The sequence below is a fragment of the Brachionichthys hirsutus genome, unplaced genomic scaffold, assembly GCF_040956055.1.
Source record: "Brachionichthys hirsutus isolate HB-005 unplaced genomic scaffold, CSIRO-AGI_Bhir_v1 contig_852, whole genome shotgun sequence".
Classification (NCBI taxonomy): Eukaryota; Metazoa; Chordata; class Actinopteri; order Lophiiformes; family Brachionichthyidae; genus Brachionichthys; species Brachionichthys hirsutus.
The window spans coordinates 11,108-23,843 of NW_027180553.1; the positions used below are offsets into that span (position 1 = coordinate 11,108).

Consider the following 12,736-nt stretch of genomic DNA (forward strand, 5'->3'; position numbering starts at 1 on the left):
ATTAAGATAACTTGACTTCACAAGCCTCATCTGTGTCTGGCCAGATCCAGCAGAGCAAACATCGCCCTCTGTTGGCCACTTTAAAGTACGTCGCTATTTATTTATTTATTTTTTAAAACAGCATCCAAATCTAAAGACAAAATTGGATCCAACACCATGGGATTGTACATGCTAACTGTGTGCAAAAAAAGCAAGTCAGCTGAACAGACAAAAGAAAGAAAATTAATCTGTGAAACATATTTTATTCATATTCTCCAACCAAATATACAGAAAACATTAAAACCGCTTTAAAAAATTACTCTGTAACAAAAAAACAACAACAAAACAATCCCTGCTGATCCCACATCCTCAACTGTCAGGTATGGATGCCGTTACAACTTCACTGTAGGGTCCGTCTCGGCCGAACTTGTCTTTGCCCACCACGGCGACACACACCTTGTGCCCAGGCTTGTAGTTGCTGATCATCACACATATGGGCAGAGGGATTGCAGTGACCTCACCAACGGTGTTCCACTTTGAGAAGACGCCACTGCCTTTGGCTGTTTCCATGGTCATTAAGACGCTGGAGCGGAAATGACAAGGAGACTACGGTGAAGATCACTGAACACTGCTTTTATTTCTTGTTCGGAAGCTGTTGTTGAGTATAATAAGACGCGTCACATTCTGCAGACAGACGTGTGCAAAGATGCCGCTCCTGGCTGAGACTGGTAGCTTGGCTCAGGAGCAGAGCAAAGATGCATTACACATCTAACGAAAGTGTGTCAGATGGTTTGTATAATGAGTTTGTAGTCTTCACTTCATTGCTTTCTAAACTGTGGATCTTAAATCCATTAACAGATCATAAAAGCCAGAATTTATTTACTTTTTTACTTTTAAAAATCACATGTTCAGTTTTAAGCATTTTATTGGTTTATTTTGTTTCATGGTTTTATTTTCGAACACAATCACATCCTTCATTCAAAGATTTGGGGCCATGACTGGATTCTTATTGTATAAAATGGTTTAAGTCAGCCACTTCAGGAGCTTTTGAGGACAAGCAGGCTCGTATTTAATATACAAGTTAATAATAACAATGCGTTGGTTGTATAGAGCGCTTTTCATGGCACCCAAATACGCTGTACATTGTGCATTATTCATTCACCCCATACTCCATACAGCAGCCATCTCGTAAATCTCATGTTAGCCACCCCAAACTGTCCCTACCTCAAAAACACTAGGAGTCATTTCTCAGCTGTGTTGGACAGGGACAACTGAATTAGCCAGTGCTGCACTTACTTTGAAACATAAATGCTTTCATGCAGTGTGTAGCAGCTCTGCAACCTGCCTCAGCTTTCTGTTTCTTACCTGTAACTGTCCATGGGGGGCGCAGAGGGATCCAACTCCGCCACATCCCAGAGCACAGAGAGGTTGGCGGGGTTCCTGATGAGTGCCAGACGCACCACTGGTTTCTGGGGGATGTTGTATGAGGCCGTTTCCGGGATGAGGATGGAGGGGAAGATGGTGGGTGGAAGAGGAGGATACATGGCCTTCGTCTTGGTCTAAGAAAAGGTGGAGGCAGGTGGGGTTACTGTGTATAGCAAACAGTCCTGTGAGCTACCACTAACGTGTGAGTGTGTGTGTTACCTGGTCTGACTTGTGTTCTAGATGGGAGCCATTAACAGGAGACGCACATTCTTTCACCATGTCTTCCGAATTCATGGGTGCCTCACTGTCCTTCTCTTTTCCTAAATCTGCCTTTTTCTGCAATATACATCGAGATAAAGTTGTGTAAAAGAAACAAGAGTGAGCCAACGGCTCTGAAACCATCGTTAGCGATGGTAAAGTAAACCTACCTGAGAGTTAGAAGAGCCGTGAGCAATAACTACAGGAGCCGCCGCCTCCTTCAGATCCCCTGTGGCAGCCATCAAAGCTTAGCACAGGTAATGTTCAAAAATGAGGAAGAGGAAGAGACAGAGCAATAAAAGGATGATCGTTATTGGTGTCCTGACTAACTTATTACTTACCGCTAATTAGAATTTCAATCACTATAACAGTTCAGTTTCTATCACTGCAGCAATTTACCGTAAATACATGCCAGTGGCCAGCAAACTGATTTTAGAAAAAAATATTTCAGCTACTTTTATCATATATATTGTAAAAAATTATAGTGGTGACATGCATGAAAAATTAAATTTTAGTAAATTGAAACAAATATTCACCCACGACACCCTCCAGATTTATAATTACAAGCCTAATTAGTTAACTTAATTATCATGAACATTTAGAAAATCAATGTAACAATCTTCTTGATCCTGTTAAATAAAAATCAGATGCAGAACCTTTTAAAAAAACACATTTAGCTAAAATAAAAAATAAAATGTTTATTGTTAAAGCGCAGCAGAAACAACATCTTAAGTCTTTATTATAAAAAACGTTTTTGTCAAAATTCCCCCAGAGCAAATCCCATCAGTTCAGTCTACTCTTGATAGCGCTGTGGCTCATGGACTCGAGCCATGCCGTCTTGCTGGTGATAAAAACTCACCTTTATTATCGTGATGCATTTTATCGGGGGTCTTCCTGGTGAGTTTCTGGACAGAAAGGACAGGTCAGCTTAAACTTAAATTCTTTACAATCATTTCTTCACAGAATGTCTTTTTCCAAACAACTAAACAACAACTACAAGAGCTATGTGAAGGGGAGAGTTTTTCATGTTTTATTATTTCAGATGACAAAAAGTGAGCAAAAAACAAACTAAACCAGTCCAAATATAACAAAAGACATGACTTCACTACTTTGCTGCCGAGTGTAGAAAGTTTCATGAAGGAATATTAGTTTTTGAATTCTGCTCCACAAACTACATCTTACTGACAGAAGGAACTTGTTTCTGTCGGCTCCTCTTCATATTGTGCATGGTGGGTGGAAACGCGTGATGTTTACCATAAATTCAAAGAGCTCTCCGCTGTTTTCCGTGCCATTTGTGTCATTGTCTAGAGAAAAATTCAATCAAATCATTACTCCATGTGTCCCATAAATGTAAATACTGTTTCGTGGGAATCTGCTAACTGGGCTCTTACTCTGCGGCGTGAGTTCTGCAGCTTCACCAGAGTCTAACCTGCACATCAAATCGAAAACATTCAATCGATGCAGATCAATTAGCATCACAACTTTTACTGAAGACTAATAGGCTTGAACCTGGCTGAACAAACCTGTTGGTGTGCCCATCAGCAAGAGACGGAACTGGGATCTGAAAGACAGATATTTTGGTTTAGTTGACATGAATATGCTGTTAAATCAATAATCTCATGCATTCATAAATGAGAGTCGTCTGCATCAAACCTTTTCCTTTGTCATGCACTTCAGAGCTGCTTCTGCTCTTTGGGTCACTATGTTAATTCGATCCTAAGGAAAGAAAGCCAGATTCCACTAGATTACATTAGGTGGTTTATATATATATATATATATAAATTTAGGTATATCCCATATGGAAAAAGAATTTATTTTCTAGCAAAAAGGGTCTTTTGAAAATATAAAGAACATAAATTTCATGTTTGCATGAAGTCACAAAAAAACAACATAAAATAAAATAAGTATTAAATCCAAAATGTCAAAAAACACAATTATAAAATATGGTTAATGTAAACTTCTGTGACAATTTTTTTATTATTAAAGTATTCCGATTCTGATTTGTGAGATTTGCCAAGAGGATAGAAAATAGTAAATAAATGGGTGCCAGTGGCTCAAGTCTAAGGGGGCTTCATCTGATACATTTTTTTACATGTTAAATGTGAGTACATGGTTCACATAAAGAAAGATGCTGCCTTATTGTGCCTAAAGCAACTTTTTGTAATGTGTTTATAGTCCAAATTAGTCACAGTCACCACTACTCCCACTGACTTCTAGTTTTCGGATGGTGTTTTCATAGTCAATAGCACTATCCAGCTGTTGAAACGTTTCCGTTAGGCCCTGCAGAATGGTTTCACTCTTCTTCACTGCAATGCAAACCTCCTGCTCAATCAGAGCCTGTACCTGCAGAAACATAAACACAAATAACAATAAACATGCATACAGAAGAGGAGCATGTCACCGTTTGCAAATGCATCCATGAATTAATGAATCACTTTACTGTGATGAGTCTCACTTCAGATTGGGAAAACATCCTTTTATCACTGCCTCCAGGGTTACCTGGACTGCTTCGAAACCTCTTCATTCTTCACAGAGACAAACACACACAAAATCAAGATTCAATGGCATACCGTAGTCTTAGCCATTCACAAACACCGATCATCAAGTTACAAGGTATCACATATTTATCCAGTTGCACCACGCCCACGCAAATCAGACTAACTAGTCTCCTACTGTTCTTGTATATTTTGATTTGGAATTGTACATAGAATAATCAGATTGATGCATAATGAATCTGTGCTTGAGACTATATAATTCTCAATAATCGGTTTTAGTCTCTAACAAACACAGCATCAAAAGTGCCGTAAAAGTCAGAGACCGAGCTGTCTTCCAAAAAACGACAACGCTTCAAAGGAAATGTCTTGCAAAAAGAGTCATTGACAAACACACAAAACAAACACGTTTACAAACCCAGCTACTCAGCAACTGGAAATGCTCATCCACATCAGAATCATATGGAAAACAGCTGAGGATGCTTCACAAAATCTTTCTCTTTGGTATGACAACATTAAGTTAAAGGACTGCAAAGAAGAAGAAAAAGCAGAAAATGAGTCCATAACATGAATCCGTGATTTAAGGTTTATTTAAGATCCAACTATCAACATTAAACATTATTGTTGTTGTTGTTGTTGTTTCAAGCTAGCTCATTGAATATACAGCACCAGATTAGCCGGTAACTAACTGTGTAACACAACAAGCTAGCTAACTTTAGCCAATCATATACACTCCCGTATCGATACTACCAGCAGCTAAATTAAATAAAGTTGACACACAAGACTTATAGCTATGTATAATTATCTGCTTACATAAATATAATTAGGAATTACTTAATTTGTTGCTGGTTAGCATGGTGTAGTTCCGTGGTTTTTGTTGAAATGGGAAAGCCTCGGTTCTCGCGAGTTATAATGGACAACTTCCGGGACGCTTCTCTCAAAATAAAGGCATGACATAAAAAAAATAGTTTAAGAAATTAAAAGCATGGAAAACATGTTATGCGCACACTAGGTCGGTGATCTAATTCATGATATAAATGTGTAGTTGTACAAAGTAAAAAAATAATATATATTTAAAAAAAATCAGCTATATATTCATTGAGGGGAAACAACTCTGGGTATTTTAAAATTCCCCTTTGCGTACAGCAAATTAGTCTCAGGCAAAGCATTACCTCTGCTAAATTAATTTTGCTCTGTAAAACTGAAACTAAAAATAGACTAAATGCAGCACGAAAGAGGGTAGGATTGTAATATTTTCCACAGAAGAGTGCACAAGAGAAAATGATATTTGACTCAATGAAAGGTTTGGTACACACAAATAAATTTTATTTATTGTGAAATACATAAAATAGATTTAATGAGTCCTGCATCTGGGTGGGAGAAACAGAAAAATAAGCACCTTTTTAAAGGGAATGAGTCTTTGTTACTGCATCATACATACAAGTTTCATTCAGATAATAACATATTAAGCAAATTGTCTTATAACTTGTCATTCACTAACCTGAAATGGATCATTTTTTTCAGGAGGAATTAAGAAGTACTTGCTAGCTATTCTATGGCCTGAAATGAGCAGACAAACATTTTAGTTTGAAGACATCCTAATACAACAAAACCCCTCAGTATCTATATTATCCAACACCATAACAAATCTAAAATGGGAAAATATGAATTTTGAATGAATCCAATGTTACATAAATGGACTGTTGTTTAGTATAAGTTCTTAAACATTGACAATTTCAACATGTCTTTCAAGAAAAATGAGACTCAGTCAATGTATAATTAATACCAATAATGAAAACAAAAAATCCCACTAATACAGTTTTGGCTTCAACAACTCGTGTGATTATGGCCCTGGGATTAATTGAAGAGTTAACTTGGTTCAACTTGGTTTATTCCAAATTTAGATCTGATTTTAATTCCAAAAAGCTGAAAGCAATAGTTCCCAATTTTAAATAATCAATGTTTTACAAAGTTTTCATTTTGTAATTTTCATTCTGCAATAATTGCATCATAAAATAAGTTAGAGGCTTTTGTAGAAAGACTGAAACGTGCATTCAAACAGGATAGTTACTACTTAGTGGCACATTCTTCAGATGACCCACCACAATCTTGGCCTTCAGTACGTTTTGATCACTTTCCAGTATCATCTTGAGATGGCAGAGCAACCACTTCAATCCCAGTCCTTATACTTCATGAGTGTTACGACATTTAACTACTCAGTGCACCTTTGATGGAGGTGCAAGCTGAACCGGACACTCCCCAGAGCGATGGCATAAATATATTTTTTATCCATGCTGCTGGATCAAACTACACCTTTGTAGATGGAACTAAATCTGGGTACAGTAAAAAATGTATTGTGTATTAGAACGTTATCAAATAAACAGCAGCCCATTCAGAGAGGGAACGACATGGCATGAATTCATTACTTCATGCATCTGCAGTGACATGATGGAAAAATACACACGTTTCAATCAACAAATAGCTTCTGTCTTTTTTCAAAGTGAAGATGTGAACACAAAAGTACAACAATTACTAAGACATGTTTATTATTTTGTCTAGTTTGGATGTTTTCATTGGAAACATCACATCACATCATTCTTTCTTCACCAAATCAGTAACATGCTATTAAAGAATGGGGTTAAAATCCTACATATTATACCTAAGCTACTACTTTACTACACTTCCTGTAAGCTGGTTTTTAGTATTTCATCCTTGGGAGTAAGTGTACATACACAGCAAACATATACAAAATGCATTCTGCTGACTAAAGACTGAAAGAAAAAAAAAAAGCTATGGACCCTTTGGAAAGTCCAGGAGTCTGTGTCCCAGTGAGACAAATCTCCCTGCTTGTCTTCAATGTTTATCCTTCATTTTAGACGGGTTTCTATAAATGGTGGGATGCAGGAGAGAATAAAATAATAATAAGAGATAAAGTAGGAAGACACTAAAGTCCTCCGCAACTAAGATGGACAATTTGGAATAGCAAGGTGAAGGTATGATGACTGAACGGAACATCTTCTCCACACTAAGCAACCAGGATATAACAACGGAAAGGAGTTGGGTCTGAACTTACTTTGAAATTACTGTACTCTTGATTTAAGGTGTATACATCTCCTTTCCTCTTATTCTGTAACATCTAAGAACACGAGAGAGAGTGCGTGTGTGTGTGTGCATATGCGTTGGTCTCTATGCATTGGTGTCCATTTATTTGAATATCTGCATTCCTGCGCTGAAGCCATCGGATCTATTTGCGTTTCCTGAGCACCAGGTACATGAGGCCGCTGATGAGTGTCATGGGGAAGCTGATCCAGGCGAGGATGTAGGAGGAGCCGTAGGAGCCTTTCTGAAGACCGGCCGCATGAAAACTGTTTTTCTGAGCGGTGTAGATGGATGCTGCAATCATCACACATAGAGCTGAGAGGAGGGGAGAAAAGAATAGAAACAATTACACTAACCAAATGAACAAGATCAGTTCATAAATATCAAAATGTTTATCAAAGGAACTGACAAAAGGTCCACAAAGCCCAACATGCGTACTGAACACATTGAGTACGCTCTCAAAATAAGTGCATAAACTTGCATCTAGTTTCAGGAATCTGTGGACATAAATGTTGCCTAAACCAGGACACTGAATTGGGTTGCCATTCATTTGTACGGGCCGCCGTCACTGATGTGCACACGACAGAGGAAAACAAGTTGCTCATGAGCGATAGCCACAGTCACAAATGTCACTTACAGGCCAACAGCTGGATGACGGCAGTGAAAATGAATCGTTCTCCCTGTTGTATCTTAAAGAGCTGAAGGATGAAGACGAAGAAGCTGATGCAACAAAAAATGGTGGCCAGGATCATGGTGGCCTGGACGGCCTGCAGATAGGCTGAGAAGAAAGGGCAATAGAGTGGTTAGAAAATATTGCAACTTAACTTGTCGCACAAACACTCATTGCGTAGTTTAAAGAGACACGCGCCGCCTTACAAGCATCGGTTGTGTGGCTGTGGTCTATAGAATAGCAGGTGGCATTACAGGAGTACCACAGGTCAGTGTAGATCGCATCCCGTCCAGCTGGCGACACCACCCACCAGGCCTACATCAGGGAGGCACAACAAGCAGGTTAGAAGGAGTCACGTCTGTACTTGTGCGTTCCGTTTTGGTTTCCACTCACATTGTGAATAGTTGCAACAAGCACTAGAATTGTTGCAGCCACATGGAAGAGGGTGATGAGGAAGAGGATGATCAACATGGCTGCCTTGGTGTCCGGTTAGCACGTCTGCTGCTCCTTGGTCAGGCCAGATAAAAATAGCTGCCTGCGTCTTTTACCAGCTGATCGAGTGGCTGACAGTCCAGCTGGATGTTTGCTGCTGTGTATTTATGTTGGGTGTCCCACAGGAGGGTCTGGAGGCTGTCAGGTGGGCGAGGCTCAAGATCCTTCACAAGGAATCTGGTGGTGGCAACACAGTGGATATGTAAAAATAAGAGCACATCCAAGTAAAAAAAAAAAACACATTTACACGTGTATCAGGATACATCACTAATACAGAGGTCCCTTTTCCTGTCGTAAGTCATAAGAAATGGCATTAATTGCAGAGATAATATAGAACTACAAAGAAACAACTATTATTGTTGTAAAACCAATATGTGCTCAATCGGATTGGAGCGGTTCAAAAGCCTGCTGACTATTTTAGACATGCATTATTCAGCCTTCTGCAACCAATTACCAAATGTAACATTTGTAATCAACGGTGAAAATATGCAATATCAATGAAAAAGACCTACAAATCGATTTAAACAAAAATCCTACTCAGACATCAGATAAAGTGTTTTTATATCTGCGTCGACCCATGTGTGATTGAGATCATGGCCAGTGTGTGTGGTTGACTTTTGTTTATTCAGCGATGATTGAAGCCCTGAATCGTGACTAGTTGATAGTAGTGAGGAGGCGGCGACTGTTTGCATCATCAGATTGACAGTGAGCGGATCTGTTCAGCGTGCGGTAGACGCATTAGCAGAAAGGAAGCTACAGGTAGCATCCCCCTCACCCGGCCACAGGAAAAACTTGACATAGATCTTCATTCACATGTACTACGTAATACAATTCTTGTGAGGAGGGGGAGGGGGGGGAGGCTGAATTAAAAATAGTCATTACATCAAGGATTTCTTTGCATATCCTACAAGTGGCTTTGACTGGCTTGTAAAATCCTTCTGTTCCATTTCAGCTTTGATGAAGCTGCAGATAATTGACATGAGACAAACTTTGAGATCTAGGATAGTTCTTTACCATCAAACCCTGACAGCGTCGCTTTAACCTCTTATACGGCTTAGTTTAGATGCAGTTAAGACGCCGCCTCTCACCACAGCGTCTGCTTTCTGATCTCTGTGTACACTGCACACGTCAAGCTCAGCCTAACTACCCCGTGGAGATACTACACACCAAATTCCACATGCGCGCACACACATATACAGTCGATGAGTTTGCTTTAGTGACTGTCTACACTACCATCAAAGAAGTTTATAAGCTGAGCAGCAGAGAGGCAAACACACTCAATTACACACGCAAATACAGGCACACACACACACACACACGAGCCAGACAGTCAAGGAATTAACCTTCGCCACCAAAATGGAGTCACAGTGAAAACAACCTCCGCTCGCTGACAGTCTGTAGCCCACAGATTTAGTATCCGAGCATATGGCCCTGGGGTGTGCCAGAGGATAGGCCCTCTCTGTCAGAAGGGGAGGGGGAAACCAGGGGTAAATAGTAAAACAGACACGGGCCGACATCAAACGTATGGGCAAGACTTTGATTTTTGAGACAGGGTTTGAGGTTTGCCCCGGAAAGTATGATTAGAGACTTTTGGCAAAGCAGAACAATTCTGCTTTGCCAAAAGTCTCTAATCACAGTGTTTCCAGACACGACAGATGACAATACGCCGTCAAGAGTCACTGAGTCTGCCCCGGAAGCATCCGATGACAAAGTAGAAATATTGCACAAGCGTAGCTGCAACTGCTTGTGTGTGTGTGACCCTGTTTTATTCTATAAACAATAGAGACATCTGTTTGTTCACTAGTTTAGCAATCATTACGGCTTACATATTTGCATCATACACAAATCCTATAGAAACCCTGAGCTAACAAGAAAACACTGTCTCAAAGCGACCAACCACCACGACAGATGTGGCGGGGTCAAGGGGTCATTGCCAACTACCCTCCTACTCATGCCCCCATCTCACTTTTAGTCAGGGATCATTAACAGTATCTCTGTTCCAATCATTATTGTCCACTAAAATAAAACATTGACACACCTTTGAGTTGTGGGCTGATCCATGTGCAGTTTAAGCGCCAAACCGAAACATACAATGTGGTTTTGATAATGTCCTGCCTGTAAAGTTTTTTTGGTCATCATGTGTAACGTGCACAGCTGAACCTGTCCCAACTGCTTGTTTGTTTTTACGGTGTTGCGGATATAACATTCAGAATGAGCTTATATTTATAAATAACGTTTATTAAACTGAACAATACATTTCTTGTCTTTATGTTGGGAAAACATTACATTGTTTTGTAATGAAACCAGAGCCGTGTGCGTTTCATAGGCCTGACAACAGGTACAGTACGTGAATCCAGCCTAACCTGGAGAAAAAAGGGAGGAGGAAAAAGAAATTCCATTGGAGGGAAACAGAGGGAAGACGGGAGGAGTGTAAATGTGTCCACTCAGATGTACACAGACTTACAAACTCCCGAAGATAGAACACAGCAAGGACATGACCAAAATAGGACTCATGAGACATTAATGATGGACGTTAAATCAAACTGGAATGGGTAACACTTCTTCGTGTCTTTTCTGTCACACACACACCCGAGAGGCATTCCCCTCAGCTGTCAGTGAAGCAGTGGCGATCGTGTGTAAATCATTTGTCCTTCAGATAAGAAACTCAGAGATTCTAAATGTATTTTCTTCGCTGCAATCTTTCTATAAATGCACCGCAGCCACATCACCCAGCCCACACACTGACACTCAAACGCTGCCATTCCTCCTCTCCACTCAGCGTTATAATAGGGGGCTGGGGGGCACAGTCCGAGCACAAGTGTGTACGTGCACATGCTGACTGATCCCCTCGCCTGGTGGAAAATGCTGACTTTAAATGTCCTTTTTTACTCTTTCATAAAACACAAAGCCACAGACTTAACTGGGCCTCTGACTCTCACACCCCCATCTCTCCCTCTCTCGCTGTCCCTCAAACTCGTTCCCTCCATCTCTCTTTCTCTCTCCCCATCTTCGGCCGTGGAAAAAAATAATTGAGGAAGAGAAAAAGGCAGGAAGGCTTCCAGTGGGCCCCTTTTTGAGGCTGCACAGCCAAATCTGAATAATGCAGCTCGAGTCCTCCAAAAGCACTTTATGACCGGAGTGCTTCACTTTTTCATCCATGAGTCCTTCTAATTTAATTATGGCTCTGTATACGTTCATTCGGTCAACATAGTAATATAATTCCAATAAAAGCACATCTTATTTAACCCAGAGGCCAAGAGTCTTTTATTGAGACAGCCATTAGATAGATTAAAACTTTGCGGTTGTGTGAAGCCGACGCATCAACATCACCGCATAATCCTCACTCGTTTCACCATCAACCGAACAAACCAGAATGTGAACGACGGGAAGACGAGCCAAGAACACATGTCTTTCAAACTTTAAACAAATAAAACAGAAATAAAAGTGCTTCTTTGACATTGGAAAGACGTCGAATACATAAATGATATATTGTTTTAGCGTTTCCTAATGTTTTATATCATTAGTAGGCCACAATTATCATCCTACAAACAAAAGAATGTCACACAGAATGAGAATTTGCTAAACAAAATCCAAAGGACAAATACGATCTGATATCATAACTGACAACTGACATGATCCGAGTTTATCATCCGTCTGTCTGACGTTCGTAGTGCTTTCATATAATTGTACAGGAAACCACAATAAAATATGCTGCTTGCAGCATCTAGCATGTATTACAGTACAAATAACGTCAAACATCCGGTCTAAGAGGAGCATTTCAAAAAAGCCCTTGCGGGCTTGTTTCCGTTGAAAGTCCTTCGTACATAAATCATCATCTGCTAATACAATTGCGGCCTAACATAATTTATGTCGCTATTAGTGATTTCATTGCTCATAATTTGTTTATTTTCGCACTGAGGATTCTGTTTATTATGTGACACGGATCAAACGGTCACTCCTTGATGACGACCATGAAATGTGTGTAAAAGTTCTAACTCTCATCTTAAACACTTTTGTTTGAGCATTTAAAAAAAAAAAAAAAAACACGCCAGTGGCCAAATGTTTGTTGATGAAGAGCATGGAAAAAGATCCACACACACACACACACAATTTTGATGTATGAAAGCACAAAGCCATCGAATTCCAAGATTTGAGTGTATTGAGGCCTTGTCTCTGCACACACACTGTAACAAGCTCGCAGCCCTGAGAAGCAGAATGCAGAGCTGGATGACACATGAGCAAAAGCGTTCGTCTTTGCACATCTCTATCATTAGCAAAGCAAATGATCTGACAGTTTGGCCTGAGGACGTCACGTGCAGTA

At 39.9% G+C, this 12,736-nt stretch overlaps 2 protein-coding genes across 2 annotated transcripts; both read right to left on the bottom strand.

Moving 5' to 3' along the window:
* Window positions 1–228: 228 nt before the first annotated feature.
* Window positions 229–5,053, bottom strand: LOC137915935 (activating transcription factor 7-interacting protein 2-like). The gene is made up of 13 exons (XM_068759057.1): window positions 4,989–5,053; window positions 4,573–4,682; window positions 4,118–4,187; window positions 3,874–4,005; window positions 3,316–3,378; window positions 3,186–3,223; window positions 3,054–3,091; window positions 2,917–2,966; window positions 2,522–2,567; window positions 1,833–1,909; window positions 1,624–1,740; window positions 1,345–1,538; window positions 229–562 (listed from the first exon to the last, which is right to left on the bottom strand). The coding sequence occupies exons 3-13, from the start codon at window positions 4,184–4,186 to the stop codon at window positions 349–351; spliced, it is 1,038 nt and encodes a 345-aa protein (XP_068615158.1). The 5' UTR covers window position 4,187; window positions 4,573–4,682; window positions 4,989–5,053; the 3' UTR covers window positions 229–348.
* Window positions 5,054–7,398: 2,345 nt separating this feature from the next.
* LOC137915933 (epithelial membrane protein 2-like) lies at window positions 7,399–8,394 on the bottom strand. The gene is made up of 4 exons (XM_068759055.1): window positions 8,317–8,394; window positions 8,130–8,238; window positions 7,891–8,031; window positions 7,399–7,568 (listed from the first exon to the last, which is right to left on the bottom strand). Exons 1-4 carry the CDS (start codon window positions 8,392–8,394, stop codon window positions 7,399–7,401), a joined length of 498 nt encoding a protein of 165 aa, XP_068615156.1.
* Window positions 8,395–12,736: the final 4,342 nt, after the last annotated feature.